At 38.7% G+C, this 13,226-nt stretch overlaps 1 protein-coding gene across 2 annotated transcripts in view; it reads right to left on the reverse strand.

The window, feature by feature from the left end:
• The window catches only part of GDPD1 (glycerophosphodiester phosphodiesterase domain containing 1), a 35,349-nt gene extending 22,404 nt beyond the window's left edge, over window positions 1–12,945 (reverse strand). For both annotated transcript variants that reach the window (XR_007770323.1, XM_050928835.1), the window contains exons 1-2: window positions 12,762–12,945; window positions 4,433–4,475 (exon numbers count right to left, since the gene is read on the reverse strand). Coding sequence is in view for 1 of the 2 variants with exons in the window: in XM_050928835.1 (XP_050784792.1) it covers window positions 4,433–4,475; window positions 12,762–12,900 (182 nt within the window). In the remaining variant the exon portion in view is untranslated. The remainder of the gene's footprint in view (window positions 1–4,432; window positions 4,476–12,761) is intronic.
• Between the last annotated feature and the right edge of the window lie 281 nt (window positions 12,946–13,226).

Consider the following 13,226-nt stretch of genomic DNA (forward strand, 5'->3'; position numbering starts at 1 on the left):
TTCTTTTAAATTAAAGATTTTTTTTTTAATTGTTAAAAAAATTTCTTTAAATTACATACAAGAGACAGCTAAAGAAATATTGAACACTTCAGTACTGTGATTCTTTTCTTTTTAAAAAGCTTGTCTGATTTAAGTTAGCAGGGATGGGATGGCTCAGGGGATTAGCAAATGGACATGCAGCCTTGCACCTTTTGGATACTGGACCAAATGCAGCTCGGGTTAGAACTAACACAAGCTGTTACCATCTGAGAATTCCCAGGTGACCTATGAGATCACCAAACTCTACAATCAAATTACTAGTGCACTGGAGCCCACACCACAGAAACCAAATTCCATAACTGGCACATTTGATAGTCTCATCTGAGAGACAAAGGACTGAACAAACCCAGGAGATTAAATTCCCTCTGTATTTTTATAGTGGGTGCCTGGAGGAAAGGGCTGACAGACTTTTTTTTTGTGAAGGGAAAGGTGGAAGAATGGAGATGACTGATGAGTATTACTTAAAAAATAAAACATAAAATTTAAGTTACTTGAACTTGATACATCTGTTTCTGTTTATGGTTTTATTTCACTTAAATAGAAAAAATCCAGAATTAGATTTGAGTGTCTAATTTCTACTTGTAAAATCAATTAGAGCAGATTGGTCAGGAATAATTTGCAATATATTATTAAGGTTTATAAATTAAGCTTCTGAAACCAGTTTGTAAAAAGCAGTCAATCACTGACTTTTACTGACTTTTAAAGCTGTAAATATCACTTCCTTGGAAGATATGACCTCATTTTACCACCAACAAGTAGTCAAAATGCTAAATAGTGACAAGTACGCACATTATGTAATGCCTCTTTAATGATCTAAAATTACTAGGGATTTGGACACAGTAAGGACTCTAATCTGTTTGTTTCTTGCTTTGTGAGTGAGGGTTTGTCTAAACTGGCAATTAACAGCGCTGCAACTTTCTCACTCAGGGTTGTGAAAAAGCACGCCTCTGAGCATAGCAAGTTGCAGCGCTGTAAAGCACCAGTGTAAACAGTGCCCCAGCGCTGGGAGCTACGCCTCTCATTGAGGTGTTTTTTTTAGTACGCTGGGAGAGAAAGAGCTCTCCCAGCGCTGTGCCATGACCACACAAGCAGCAGCGCTTTAACATTGCCAGTGTAGACTAGCCCTAAGACTGTCAAGGAAAGTACATTGCTTGGCATATTACACACACACAAAAGTATTACTTTATTGACCTCATTTGTCTTTATTTAAAAAGTTAGCACTCAAACCTCCTATCTAAGCATTCTCCACCTCATTAAATAATCCAGGTTTAGATTTTCAGAGCAGTGCAGAGGACTTTGCCACATATCTTCCATTCTATTATTTAGATTATCATAACCCTAGTATCAAAACTTATATGAAACTCTCAATACAGTGCAGGTAAGGCAGAGAAGTTTAATAAAAATATTAAACTCAAACTGGGTTCTAGTCTCCAATGAAAATTGAATTCTCCATCTGTCAACATCAGAGACATCCAGGAGGTTAAGTTACATCAGACAGTTAAGAAATATAAACTAAAGTTTGAAAGCCTTTTGGTTAAAACAGAATAATATTTTTCTTAGCTGTTTGACAATGGATCTTAAAACATTTACCAGTGTGGTTTGATTTCAGTATTTTCGGATGGATCCAGTGTTCATTCAAGTTAATGGGAGACTTTTCATTGATTTCAATCTGGCCTTTTATGATTTAAGCATAATATGTACGCAACACTACAAACATTGTAGCATATTGCCATAAGGCTGCTTAACGTGATTTCTGACCTAGCTGTTATGATGATCCAGAACCAGGAATGTGCCAAATTAAAACCTCTCTGCTATTAGCTACCATTCAGTCTCAATAATTAAGTGCAAGAAGAGAAGAAAATACAATATCAAGAGTACTCTGATTTTCAGCCTGGTTTCAGTTGACTGGATCTCCAGAAAAACCAGCATTTCTAGCTATATTACAGGACAGAGGCCAAGTTCATGAATGACAGTCCAGTATCATATATTACCAAAACTTGTTATCAAATGATACTATTGCTTAAAAAACAGAGCTATTGCTGAATGGAAGCAGGAAAACCACAGCTCCTATTGTTAATGATCCTAAGTGTTTGCCAGCCTGTAACTAGTAGCTACTGCTAGAAGGTTTCTCTTCTTACTACTTAGTGGTTTCAGCTGAAAATAAGAGTCTGCTCTACAGCACAGTCAGAACTTCTCAAACTCACATTGCACTAAAAAAGACAAGACATTCCCCCGACTCAAAAATACAAAATATTCTGGTATTGCTGGACAACAGACTCATTCACAACCTAATGATAAAACCTCGACCAAGCAAGACTTTTTTAGGTTTAGAGATAAATTCACAAAAATACAGCTGTTTGTTTTCATAAAGCCCTAACTTGTTCCAAGTAGTGAAAGATATCAGAACAGAAGGCCTAACCAAAAGATGCATTCCCATTTGGCTATGCCTGTAGTTTATAAACCCCAGACTGACAAAAGTTCTCTTATTTCCTGAAGCCCAGCAAACTCTCTAATGAACTCTCTCACATCAACAATATAGCTTTAGAAGAAGAAACTAAAACTCAGTGAAAAGACCTGTCAATCTCTTGATAGCTTCTTTATCTGATTCCTGCCAAGAGCCCAGAGACATGGTGCTAAGGTGCATTTTGTATTCTACATGCAATTAACATTTCTATTGTGATTCTTATATCACTTTGCATGCAAGGTCTCAACATAATTTTAAAGATTTTTTTTAAATCATGCTGTGTTTAGAAATAATTTTAAACCTAAAATCAGAGAGTGTGTGTGTGTGTGTGTGTGTTTATATATATGTTGGGCACTTTAAATTACAAATAAGAAAAATGCGGCCCTTGGTCTGAAGAGCTTACAATGTAACTGATATTAACTGTTAATCTGACAGGGATAGATAGTAACGAATACAAAAAATACCTCAAAGTACTATTTTACTCTTACTATATTCCTTAGGGCAGGAACCATGACCCTGTACACCTCTGAGCAATGTAGGAACATAAAATAGTAAAATCTAGTTATCCAGGTAAGAATTATGTAAAACACAATACTGATACATAAATATACTAAAATGCAAATGAGAAAACATGCAAAGTTTTGCCCCATGTAGTTGTATTTAAGTTAAGAAAACTTTAGATAAAGTTTTAGCACAAATCATCAAAATGACAGATTTAAGACAATATACTACATAGATTTTAAGAGAATTGGTAACAGGTTGCTTTGAGGAGCGTGTGTTAACAGAGTTTAAGAAAAAAAAGGGAAGTAGTTTTAAAAAAAACAAAAACCACCCACTAAGCTGTCATGGAGATTAGAAGCCCTGTGGTGATTTTCAATAGTGCTGTTTGGTTAGGAACACTGGCACTGCTGCATACTCTGGAAAAAATGTACTAACTGTAATTAGGCTGTTAAATACAAATTAAGTTAAAAAAAAAAAGATATTTCTGCCTCTCTACTCTTAGGTGACAGAGGAATGTTGGATTTGTTTCTTTCTGGAATATTGCTGATAACTTTGTTGTAATCGAGGCTTTGGAGTTCTCGGCAATAATCCAGAAAGAAACAAATCCAACATTCCTCTCAGTCACCTAAGAGTAGAAGGCAGAAATGTCTTTTTTTTTTTTAAACTTAATTTGTATTAAACAGCCTCGTTACAGTTGATATTGGGAAGTCTTTTCTAAAGCCCCTCAAACTGCAGACTTTGAAAACAGTGAATTACAACCAGGGCTTTGGAGTGGAACCCAGAGCAGCGGAGCTGCAGGTTTTTGCTTCAATACAGAAGTCACCAGACAATTCCATGAGTAGAACCCCCTAGCCCACTTTGTTCTCCTCCCTTTGCCCTCTGCAGTAAATCTCTTCAAGAGACATCTGTGCAACACAAGAACAATGCAAAAAGCTTTGTAATTTATTGAAAGAACACAATGAATCTCTATATGGCGGCCCAAGTGCAGTGCCAAGAACTGACACCAGGCTACTCTGATTTTCAAATACATTGAGGTCAGTACTAACTGCTATCTTCATAACATAAGTCTCATTCAGCTAAATATGTCAGTTTTCAAAGGCAGTATTAGAGAAACATGCAGTATGTTTTCATAGTTTGAGAAGGGAAGATAGTAATCAGCTCTCCTGGGTTCTGTTCCCAACAGCCATTGTTTGCATGGGGAAGTCACAACATCTGTGCCTCTGTTTCCCCATCTGTAAATGAGGATGATATTTACTATGTGTAAAGCACCTGGATGACAGATGTTATAGAAACATAAAGTATTATCATAGAAATGGAATACTGTATCTTAAACAGCTGCTATGTGTCAAATACAATTCTTTAAAATCTCATATAACGACAAAATTATTAAATAAGACTATTTTAGATATTTGTTCCTTTTCTACTTACTGGTGAAAAGCTGCCATTGTGTTTTCCAGGTTCTCTCCAGCACCTGTGAAAACATCAAGAACAAATTTAATAAAAGATATCTTTTTATTATACCCTGAGGAAAAATATACCAATGAACATAAATAATTCAATGGGTAAAAATGTCAATATTATGAGGGAATGTGGTCTGGAGGAATGAGCCAGGAATCCTGAGTTCTAATCCTACCTGACAGTGACTCACTGTATCATCTTAGGCAAGTCACATCACCTCTCTGTGTCTCAGCTTTCCAAACTATAAAACGAGGCTAATTCTTATAGAAGTGTTTTAAGTCTTAGCGTTAGTATAGCACTTTGAACACAGAAAGCACTGAAGTTCTTACTGAGAATTATATACATTAGAGACTCAGACTTTCCCCAAAGGGCCACACTAGGAACTTTCCAGAGGTCCCCACATAACTGACAAAGTAGAGCAGACTACTCAATATACAGAGTACAGATGTGTGGTCCACAAAGACTACTACTCCCAAGACGCAGTGCCGTGCCCTGAACCTCTATATAAAAAAAAAAAAGCAACTGAAGGCTGTTTTGTAAAACTCCCTAGACAGCATTTGATCCTCATTATATATGATCTGCAAATCACAAACAAGACATTTAGAATACCACATACTTCAGACTATTTCTCAAATTGCATTAAAGTGCTACGTCAATAGCACAGATGAAATGAGCCAGACACTTAATTATCTACAGTAAGACACTTACCACAAAACAAGTCTGCTTCAGACAAGAGAACTTTGACTGGTATCAGTCAAGAATAATGAATCCTGTATGACTTCTTGACAAATTCTGCAGATTAACTAAAACATTGCTAAACTTATTGAACATGCTAACACAAAGCCCAGCTGCAGGATTTAAGGTTAACCTAAGGCCCTTTCAAATGAAGGAAGTACGTGCTGTAGAGAAGATAATTTCAGCTTCCAGACAGAGATGGTGCAAACTGCATCCTTTAGAAACTGAGTTGAACAAACATCTTCATCCCAAGAAATGGCAGACCAATAGCGTAACACCCCACTACTGGAGAATTTTGTCTCAAGTATCTTTGTTAATGAAAATGGGTTCCATGATATAGCAGTAAAAACGCACAGGAGATCTATTTCAGGGACAGGGGGATAGGGCGAGAATGAACACTGTGAAAGAAAGAGTGGAATGACCATGTTCTTGAAGCCTAACAACACAGCCCAGCCAGTGTTCAAAATACTCCTCTTCACTACTATAGCTTCCAATAGAGACATTAAAAACTTTGCTCTAAATGTGTTCCATGTTTATATTGCATGGGGAAGACACAAAAAACAGAATATGGCTTCAGAATGAGAAGTCAAGACTTAATTATATTTGTGAACAAATTTCGGCAATGACTACACATCAGAGGTTTGCAAACTGCAGTCAGCAAAGCATATGGTGGTCCACAGACCTGTTTGGTTACATGGTCCTGGGCTCTGAATGGCTAGAGTAAGGTTACTGTAGAATTATGACAAATTTAACTCTACCTGCCAAAAATGTATATCTGATAAAAAGTTGGAATTATTAGAAAATAGAAGCCTGTATCTTTACATTTAGGATACTTCCTGAATCAATTTGAGTAAAATAAATAGAAGCCTAATTAGCATCATAAAGGATTTTTGCCAAGATAGAGAGGCCTGGCATGGGGGTAGTGAAAAGGATATTAGTTTCGGCTGGGATAAGGACAGATATACAAACCTATTTTACTCTGAGCCAGGAGTAAGCTAAAAAGAGATTTGCAAGATTAAGATGACCCTTCCCTAATGTTGAACAAGCCTTTGAAAGTAGCCTAGCATGTAGATACACTTGTTTTTAAACAAGGATCATAGTCCATAAAATAAAATAAAAATAAAAAAAACAAACCTGGAAACATACAAGAGCTACAGTATCTGGAAGCAACGTCTGTTGGAGAAGGCACCTATGCAAATATTTGCTCCCTCTTAGCTGTGACAAAGGGGGGTGGGGGGGTGGGAGAGACTTGATAAAGAATATGGTACAAATTGATAATGAGACCTGGTCTACAAAGCTGTAATGGTTTAACTAGAGATGATATTTTATTCTGATTTAGTGAAACCTATACAACTGTGTGTGTGTGTGAATACTCATATCAATTTAAACTTATGCACGTTTAGCGTGGTAAATTTACAAGTGCAAGTTAAAGTGAAATACTTTTAAACAGATGTAAGACTCCAGATACAAAAACTGCATGACATCAATTTAAGTTAACTGGTGCAGCTTCTGTGTTTAGACAAGGCCCCACTCATTTCCACTAGTTCACAGAATTTAACTGCAGAGGTCACTGGCTGTGGGAGCCTCAGACTGACAGGTTGAATGGCAACAAGTTTACTATGGTGAGACCGACAACATGAGACATTGATGGTGTGATACAAACTTATTATTTTTTTATTTCATTTCCTAAATGTGTGTCTATCCATCTGTTTTGAAAAACCTCCAGGGTAGGGGATTCCACCTCTCTTGGAAGCCTATTCCAGCATATAACTAAACTTAAAGTAGGAAAGTTTCTCCTAATACCTAACCTAAATCTCCCTTTCTAAAGATAAAGCCAATTATGTCTTTTCCCATCTTCAGTGGACAGGGAGAACAACTGATCATAGTCCTCTTTAAAACAGACCTTAACATATTTGAAGATTGTTGTTAGGTTCCCCACGAGTCTTTTTTTCTCAAGACTATAACATGCCCAGGTTTTTAACCTTTCCTCACAGGCCAGGTTTTCTAAACCTTTTACATCAGAGTTGTTCAAAAACTTCAGATCTTATTTTGTTTTGATATTTACACAGAGCTAATTCAAGAGATGTAATGAAATTCAGCCTCAGAAGAGAAGTAATAAAAGGAGATTTGGAGTCTAAGGCCTTGTCTACATTCAAAATTGCACCAGTTTAATTTAAATGTAGGATTTTAAACTGATTTAGTTGTACTACAGAAAGATTGTGTGTGGACACATTTAATTTAATTGAAACATGGCTTATATAAATGTAGCTTAACTCAATTTCTTAGATAAGGCAAAGCCACACAGGGCCTTAGTGACAAGGACAAGAATCTTAAACTATCTTAAACTTTGACTTCGTTGTAGTAACACAGTCCATAAGTCCAAAATGTAAAGAGAAAACAAAAGCAAAAATCAAATTAATCTTCAGTAGCAGCATGGAAGTCCACAAGTCAGGCTTTAAATGATGGGCGTGGCCAGCCACACGACACAGGTAGTGATGAGACAAACACATCAGCAGCAGACAATCATGCTAGTGGGTGCTTTCGGGGAGCAGAAAGAATAGCTTAAAGAACAGCCAGAACATAAAGTTGATTGAAGATTCCAAAGGCAGTGGAGTGAACACAGAGCCCAACAGCCAAAGGAGGTAGCTGAGCTAGAACTGGAGTTCTATTGCCTGGCCTGCTGCTAGCCAGATTCCTAAAATAGGGGTTTTTACCAGCTGAAGTCAGCTGGTTATGCAGTGAGAAAAGAGAATATTACAACAGTCTGAATGGGATGAAACAAACCCATTAGCAACAAACAAAATCAGCAAGAAAAATGGGAGTTGCACTCTGACAACGTATCTGAAGTGACCAGGAATTTTCCACAGCAGAAACAGGAGTCAGATATCAGCTGAGGAGATGATTCCTCCTAACGTTTCAAGTACGGGAGAAGGCTACACAGAAAAGTCATGATGGACAGAAAATTGCAACTGTTGACTAGATCCTCCTGGTATTGTCTATTTTGTTTGAATTTCATTTTAAAACAGATTTATACACCAAGCCTTATAATATGGTTAGCAAGCAAGACAAAGGTACTCAAAGGCCAAAATAAAGGACATGGTGCAAGAATTTAGACAGCAGAAGGAAGATTAAAAAATGTGTGCATCTCATGAATGTAAGAATGAAATTTAAGACCACGCTGACAGGTTATATTACCCAGTGCAAGAATGTACACTTTAATGAGAAGAAAGCCCTGTGTGACATTTGGGACACATATAGTTACCAAGTGCTCTGCACCAGTAGTTCTCAGAAAAAAATAAGTTTAATCACTGACTCCAGTCACTAATAATCTTGACAAAAACCACTGTTTAAAACAAAAAAAAAAGTTACCTTTACCAGAGTTACAGAAATTTTACCATAGGACAAATATTTTTTCTGGGTCTTTCAACTAAAGGATTCATCTCACTCATTAACTAATATGGGTAATTGTTCAAGTACTCATTTAACCATTTTGTTTCTCAATACTACATAAGAAATTAAGGATTAATGATAAATTACACAGCTAATACTACGAAAAATGTTTAAAACGCACCTGCTGTATTTTTATGTTCCTCATCAGATCAACAATTTTCTCTTGGGCTAAGTGCCCAATCTCAGAAATATAAAAGGCTACAGTTAATGACTGAGACAAAACTTTTTGAATTTGTAGGTAGGAAATCTGGGAGAGTACCAGAGGATTAATTAAGTCCGTTCTATAGAATTACCATGTCATCTTTCAGATTCCAGGGTGGATAAAAATCAATGATAAAAAAAAAGTTTTATTCTTTAAATCAGATTTTTTTGGCTAAAATGCTTTGAGGAAAAAACCTATCTAAAGATCATTTTAATTAAGATACGTTATAGCTCAAAGATATCTTATCATGGAATAGGGATTATAAATTCTAATGCTACAGTATGAGACAATATATTCATGTAATGTTTAAGAAAAGTTTTGTAAATGAGTTCCAGTAGTTCATGGATTAGGAACCCAATCTTATGGGGTTCCAGGGGCTTCTGCATTGATTATTTAGGTTAATCTTTCTATCTACCCAATGGGATGCAGTGCTCAATCTAGAAGATACCATCAGAGATGCTTAGTTTTGCAGTTCTCAAACTCTGGATTTGTGTCTCCAGAGGTAACATGCTTGTTAACAGCAAAAATGTTTTAAAATAACTAAATAATATATAGAGGTGAGAAATAACACACCTCAACCCTATTGTCCCTCTGCAAATTTGTGTACACAGAGCCAATCCCTTATCTCTCTCTAAAAGTGCAGTTTCAAAAAGTTCAATGAATAGAAGATTGTTGGGGGCACAATAGATCTGGACAAGGAGAAGTAGTCTGGAGATAAATGTGAGAGGGGAGGGACAGGCAGTAGAAACAAAGGTGAAACTATTTGAACAGCATATTCCAGAAGTCCTGAGATCTTTCTCAGTGTAGCCTTCACTGATTTGAGATCTACCATACCTTTCACCCTCTAGAAGGGAAAACCTATAATGGCAGCAGGCCGTAAAAGAGACCCAGTTTGGGCATAAGAACCATTTGAGAAACATATGCTTGCTGATGATGTTTTAAAGAAAGTAACACCAGTGAACTGTTGGAAGTCGCTTAAGAACTTGGATTCAAAGACCATTGAAGTGATAATCTCACTTTTAACAATAACAGGTTCTTCTGCCCATGTAGAAAGAATATTTTCTTCCTTTGGATGAATTAATTCCAAATTGAGAAATCGTTCAGGACTTGAAAAAGCAGAAAAGCTTGTTTTTCTTTTCCAGATTATGAACACCTTCATTTTCTTGTTTGAAGATGACTGAGTTAACTGCAGAAGCCAATATTTTAAGTTTCTTATGTTAACCTGTCTGACATATTAAAAAAAATTAAATTGACTATTTCATTTAACTACTGTAGTTAAAAACAATTTTAAACAAACCTGATTTTAAAAACTTGAATGTTTAAATTCAAAATTTCATATGCTGTTTTATTAAAATATTGTCTGTTTGCTGTTGAAGAAAAAAAATCCAGAATATGTAATGTTGTTGTTTTAGTTAAATAAAACAATTTAAATGTCTGTCTGGTGATGTTCTCCTCCTAATGCAGCATGGCAAGAAAATCCTCCAAATATTAATGATTAACCTGTTGAATTGGAGATAGTTCACCTTCCAATGACATCATAAATATCTGCTTCAATTACCTTTGGTAAATGAAATAACCAAACAATGATTAATTTTCTGATATAGCTGTAAAACTATATCTGAAAAGTTATCAAAATAAATCACTTAAAAATGTATAGTGTGTACCTTCTAAAAATGAAACCTACATCTGAGTTGTGAAGAATATGTATTAAGGTTATAGCAACCAAAAAGAATACACTTTTATGTAGAAATCCATTATTAAATCAAGTCTTCCTGACTAGTGATTTAAATCACGATTTAAATCAAATCCACCCTGTCAAATTCCCTGTAAATGTCTTGTGATGTTTTGAAAAAGGAGCCCTAGTTCTGCAACACAATCTCCATGAACTAACTTGTGACAGAGGAACTGCAACAGGGAAATTAACTGCTGCAATGAATCATCTTCCTTCCTTTGAAATGCAAAGGCTGGGTTTACTACATGCATTCTGACATAGTACATGTTTAGGTACCTCTCCATAGTGACGTATTGCTTACTTCCTTGGTATGTCAGCTATATAGCCAAAGGTCCAAACAAATGCAAAGACGTCCTTCCCTGCCATACTTGGCACTGAGCTCAAGTGGCCACATCTAGAGATTTTCATTTCACATTCTACTTCAGAGAACATCAACGTGGGGCAGACGAGAGCCATGAACAGAGCCCCTGGATGAGTCATAAGATGACAGAATTTGACAAAAACATATACAAAATAAGAAGGCTCTCCTCCCTCTACTTCATACATATAGTAGACCAGGTACAAACCCCCAATGACCACAAGAAAATATAGTTCATCATCAGTTAAAAATGTACAAAGTGGATGCCTATTTGCAATGAGTGTGACTGGTAAGCAATGCTTTCAAAATGGGCTGCAACTCAATCTGCAAAGCCTGCATGGATTCTAGCACAGAATAGCAGGGCTCAGTTACTGATCTATGTTTTGAAATGGTAAATTTGAAAGACCAGCGGAAGATTATCTACAAATAATGGATGAGGACTTCTATGCAGGTGCTGTAAACTGAGATAGAAGGGTTAGAGTTTGATCAGCCCTCTCAGTACAGAGAAACTCAGACAAGTTAAGAGATATCTTGATTTCTGAATTTCATAGTGGTAACACAGTAAGGTCCTGATAATATATCCAAAGCAGTAGATTGAAGAAGTTTTACTTAGCAAACACTATGTTATATATACATCTAACTCACTTCTCACAGTATCAGTCTTACATGGCGAACTAGCTGTTTCAGTATCCTGAGGTTACTACTACTGCCCCAGTTGTACAAACGCTGTCCTTCATTCGGGTTGTAAAGGTTGTTTGCATAGAAGTGCCTAACAGATAACCATCCTATTGAATAAGAATTATCTTTTAAAGCTGCTGATTGGTGCAACTATGGAGGACGTAAACCAATAGGCTGGTTATATACTAACATATCCTAGAAAACAGTAGGAGCAAAGTTACTTAGGATCAATCAGTGATCAGAAATGTAGTTTTTTGTAAAAATTAGGTTTTAGAAAATGTCAACTATCAGAGGGGTAGCTTTGTTAGTCTGGATCTGTAAAAGCAGCAAAGAATCCTGTGGCACCTTATGGACTAACAGATGTTTTGGAGCATGAACTTTTGTGGGTGAATACCCACTTCGTCAGATGAAAGACGAAGTGGGTATTCACCCACGAAAGCTCATGCTCCAAAATGTCTGTTAGTCTATAAGGTGCCACAGGTTTCTCTGCTGTTTTAGAAAATGTTTCCATTATTTTAATAGGATCCAGAAGTCTCCCTCCCAATGCCCTGCTCTCACCACTAGATCACACTTTTCACAAAGAAAAAACGTATAGTGAACCTGGGCCCAGTTTGAGTTTGGGGTAGAAACCACCAAAATGTAGATTCCACGCAAAGTCAGGTGGCTCCACATGAGCTTTGGCTGGAGTTGGAGAATTTGTTCGACCCTGGAACCAAGAACAATTAGGAGGTGGAGTGGGATAACAATGGGGTGCTGGGGAGAAGATGGAGGGGAGGGTTGCACGCAGCCACACACACAGCTGGCTATCAGCTGCCTAGCAGAGCCAACCCGCCCCAGGTAACTGGCAGATCAGCGTGCCAAACACAGCGCGTCAGCGTAGGGGATTACAACCCCTTTGCGGCACAGCCTGGCTTGCACGCTGCGGGCTGACCCGCACTCCCGCGGGAACAAGGACCGCGCCATGGGGAAAGGGGTCGAGGTGAGTCCCCCACCGTCGGGCCGGGGAGGAATGGGGGAAAGCCGGGAGGGGGTAACCCCTCGCCTCCCTACCCTTCAGGGTGCCCCCAGGCCCCTCATGGTTACGGCGGGAAACGACCCCGCCCCCGCAAGGGCCGCGCGGGCCCCGAGCCCCAGGTGGTCTCACCGCCGCGGTGGGAGATGTGCCGGCAGCGGAAGCGCTGCCGCTTAGGCCGGTGCAGCAGTCCCGGGCATTTGAGCAGCAGCGCCGAGGTGAGGAGGTAGCCGCCCAGCGTAGAGACCAGGTACAGGGCGACGCCGGCCATCCTGCCTGCTCCCGCCGAGCCAGCCGGCCGGCCTGCGGCAGCCGCGCAAAGGGCCGCCCCGCGCAGCCGCAGCCACTCCCCCCTCCGTCAACCTGGGCGAGGGAACGGAGAGCGCAGCCGCACGCGCAAAAGGGGGGCTCGGCCCTCCCGTGAGGGGAAACGGACCCAGCTCCAGCGGGGGGGGGGGGGGGTCACAGAATCATAGAACCGGCAGGGACCTTCAGCGGCCATCTAGTCCAGTCCTCCGCACTCCAGGACTCACCCCACCTCCTCGAGGGGGACTCTAACCCTCAGGGGGCTCAGCCCCCCCTTGAGGGGAATTGACT

The sequence above is a fragment of the Gopherus flavomarginatus genome, chromosome 19 (genome assembly GCF_025201925.1).
Source record: "Gopherus flavomarginatus isolate rGopFla2 chromosome 19, rGopFla2.mat.asm, whole genome shotgun sequence".
NCBI lineage: Eukaryota > Metazoa > Chordata > Testudines > Testudinidae > Gopherus > Gopherus flavomarginatus.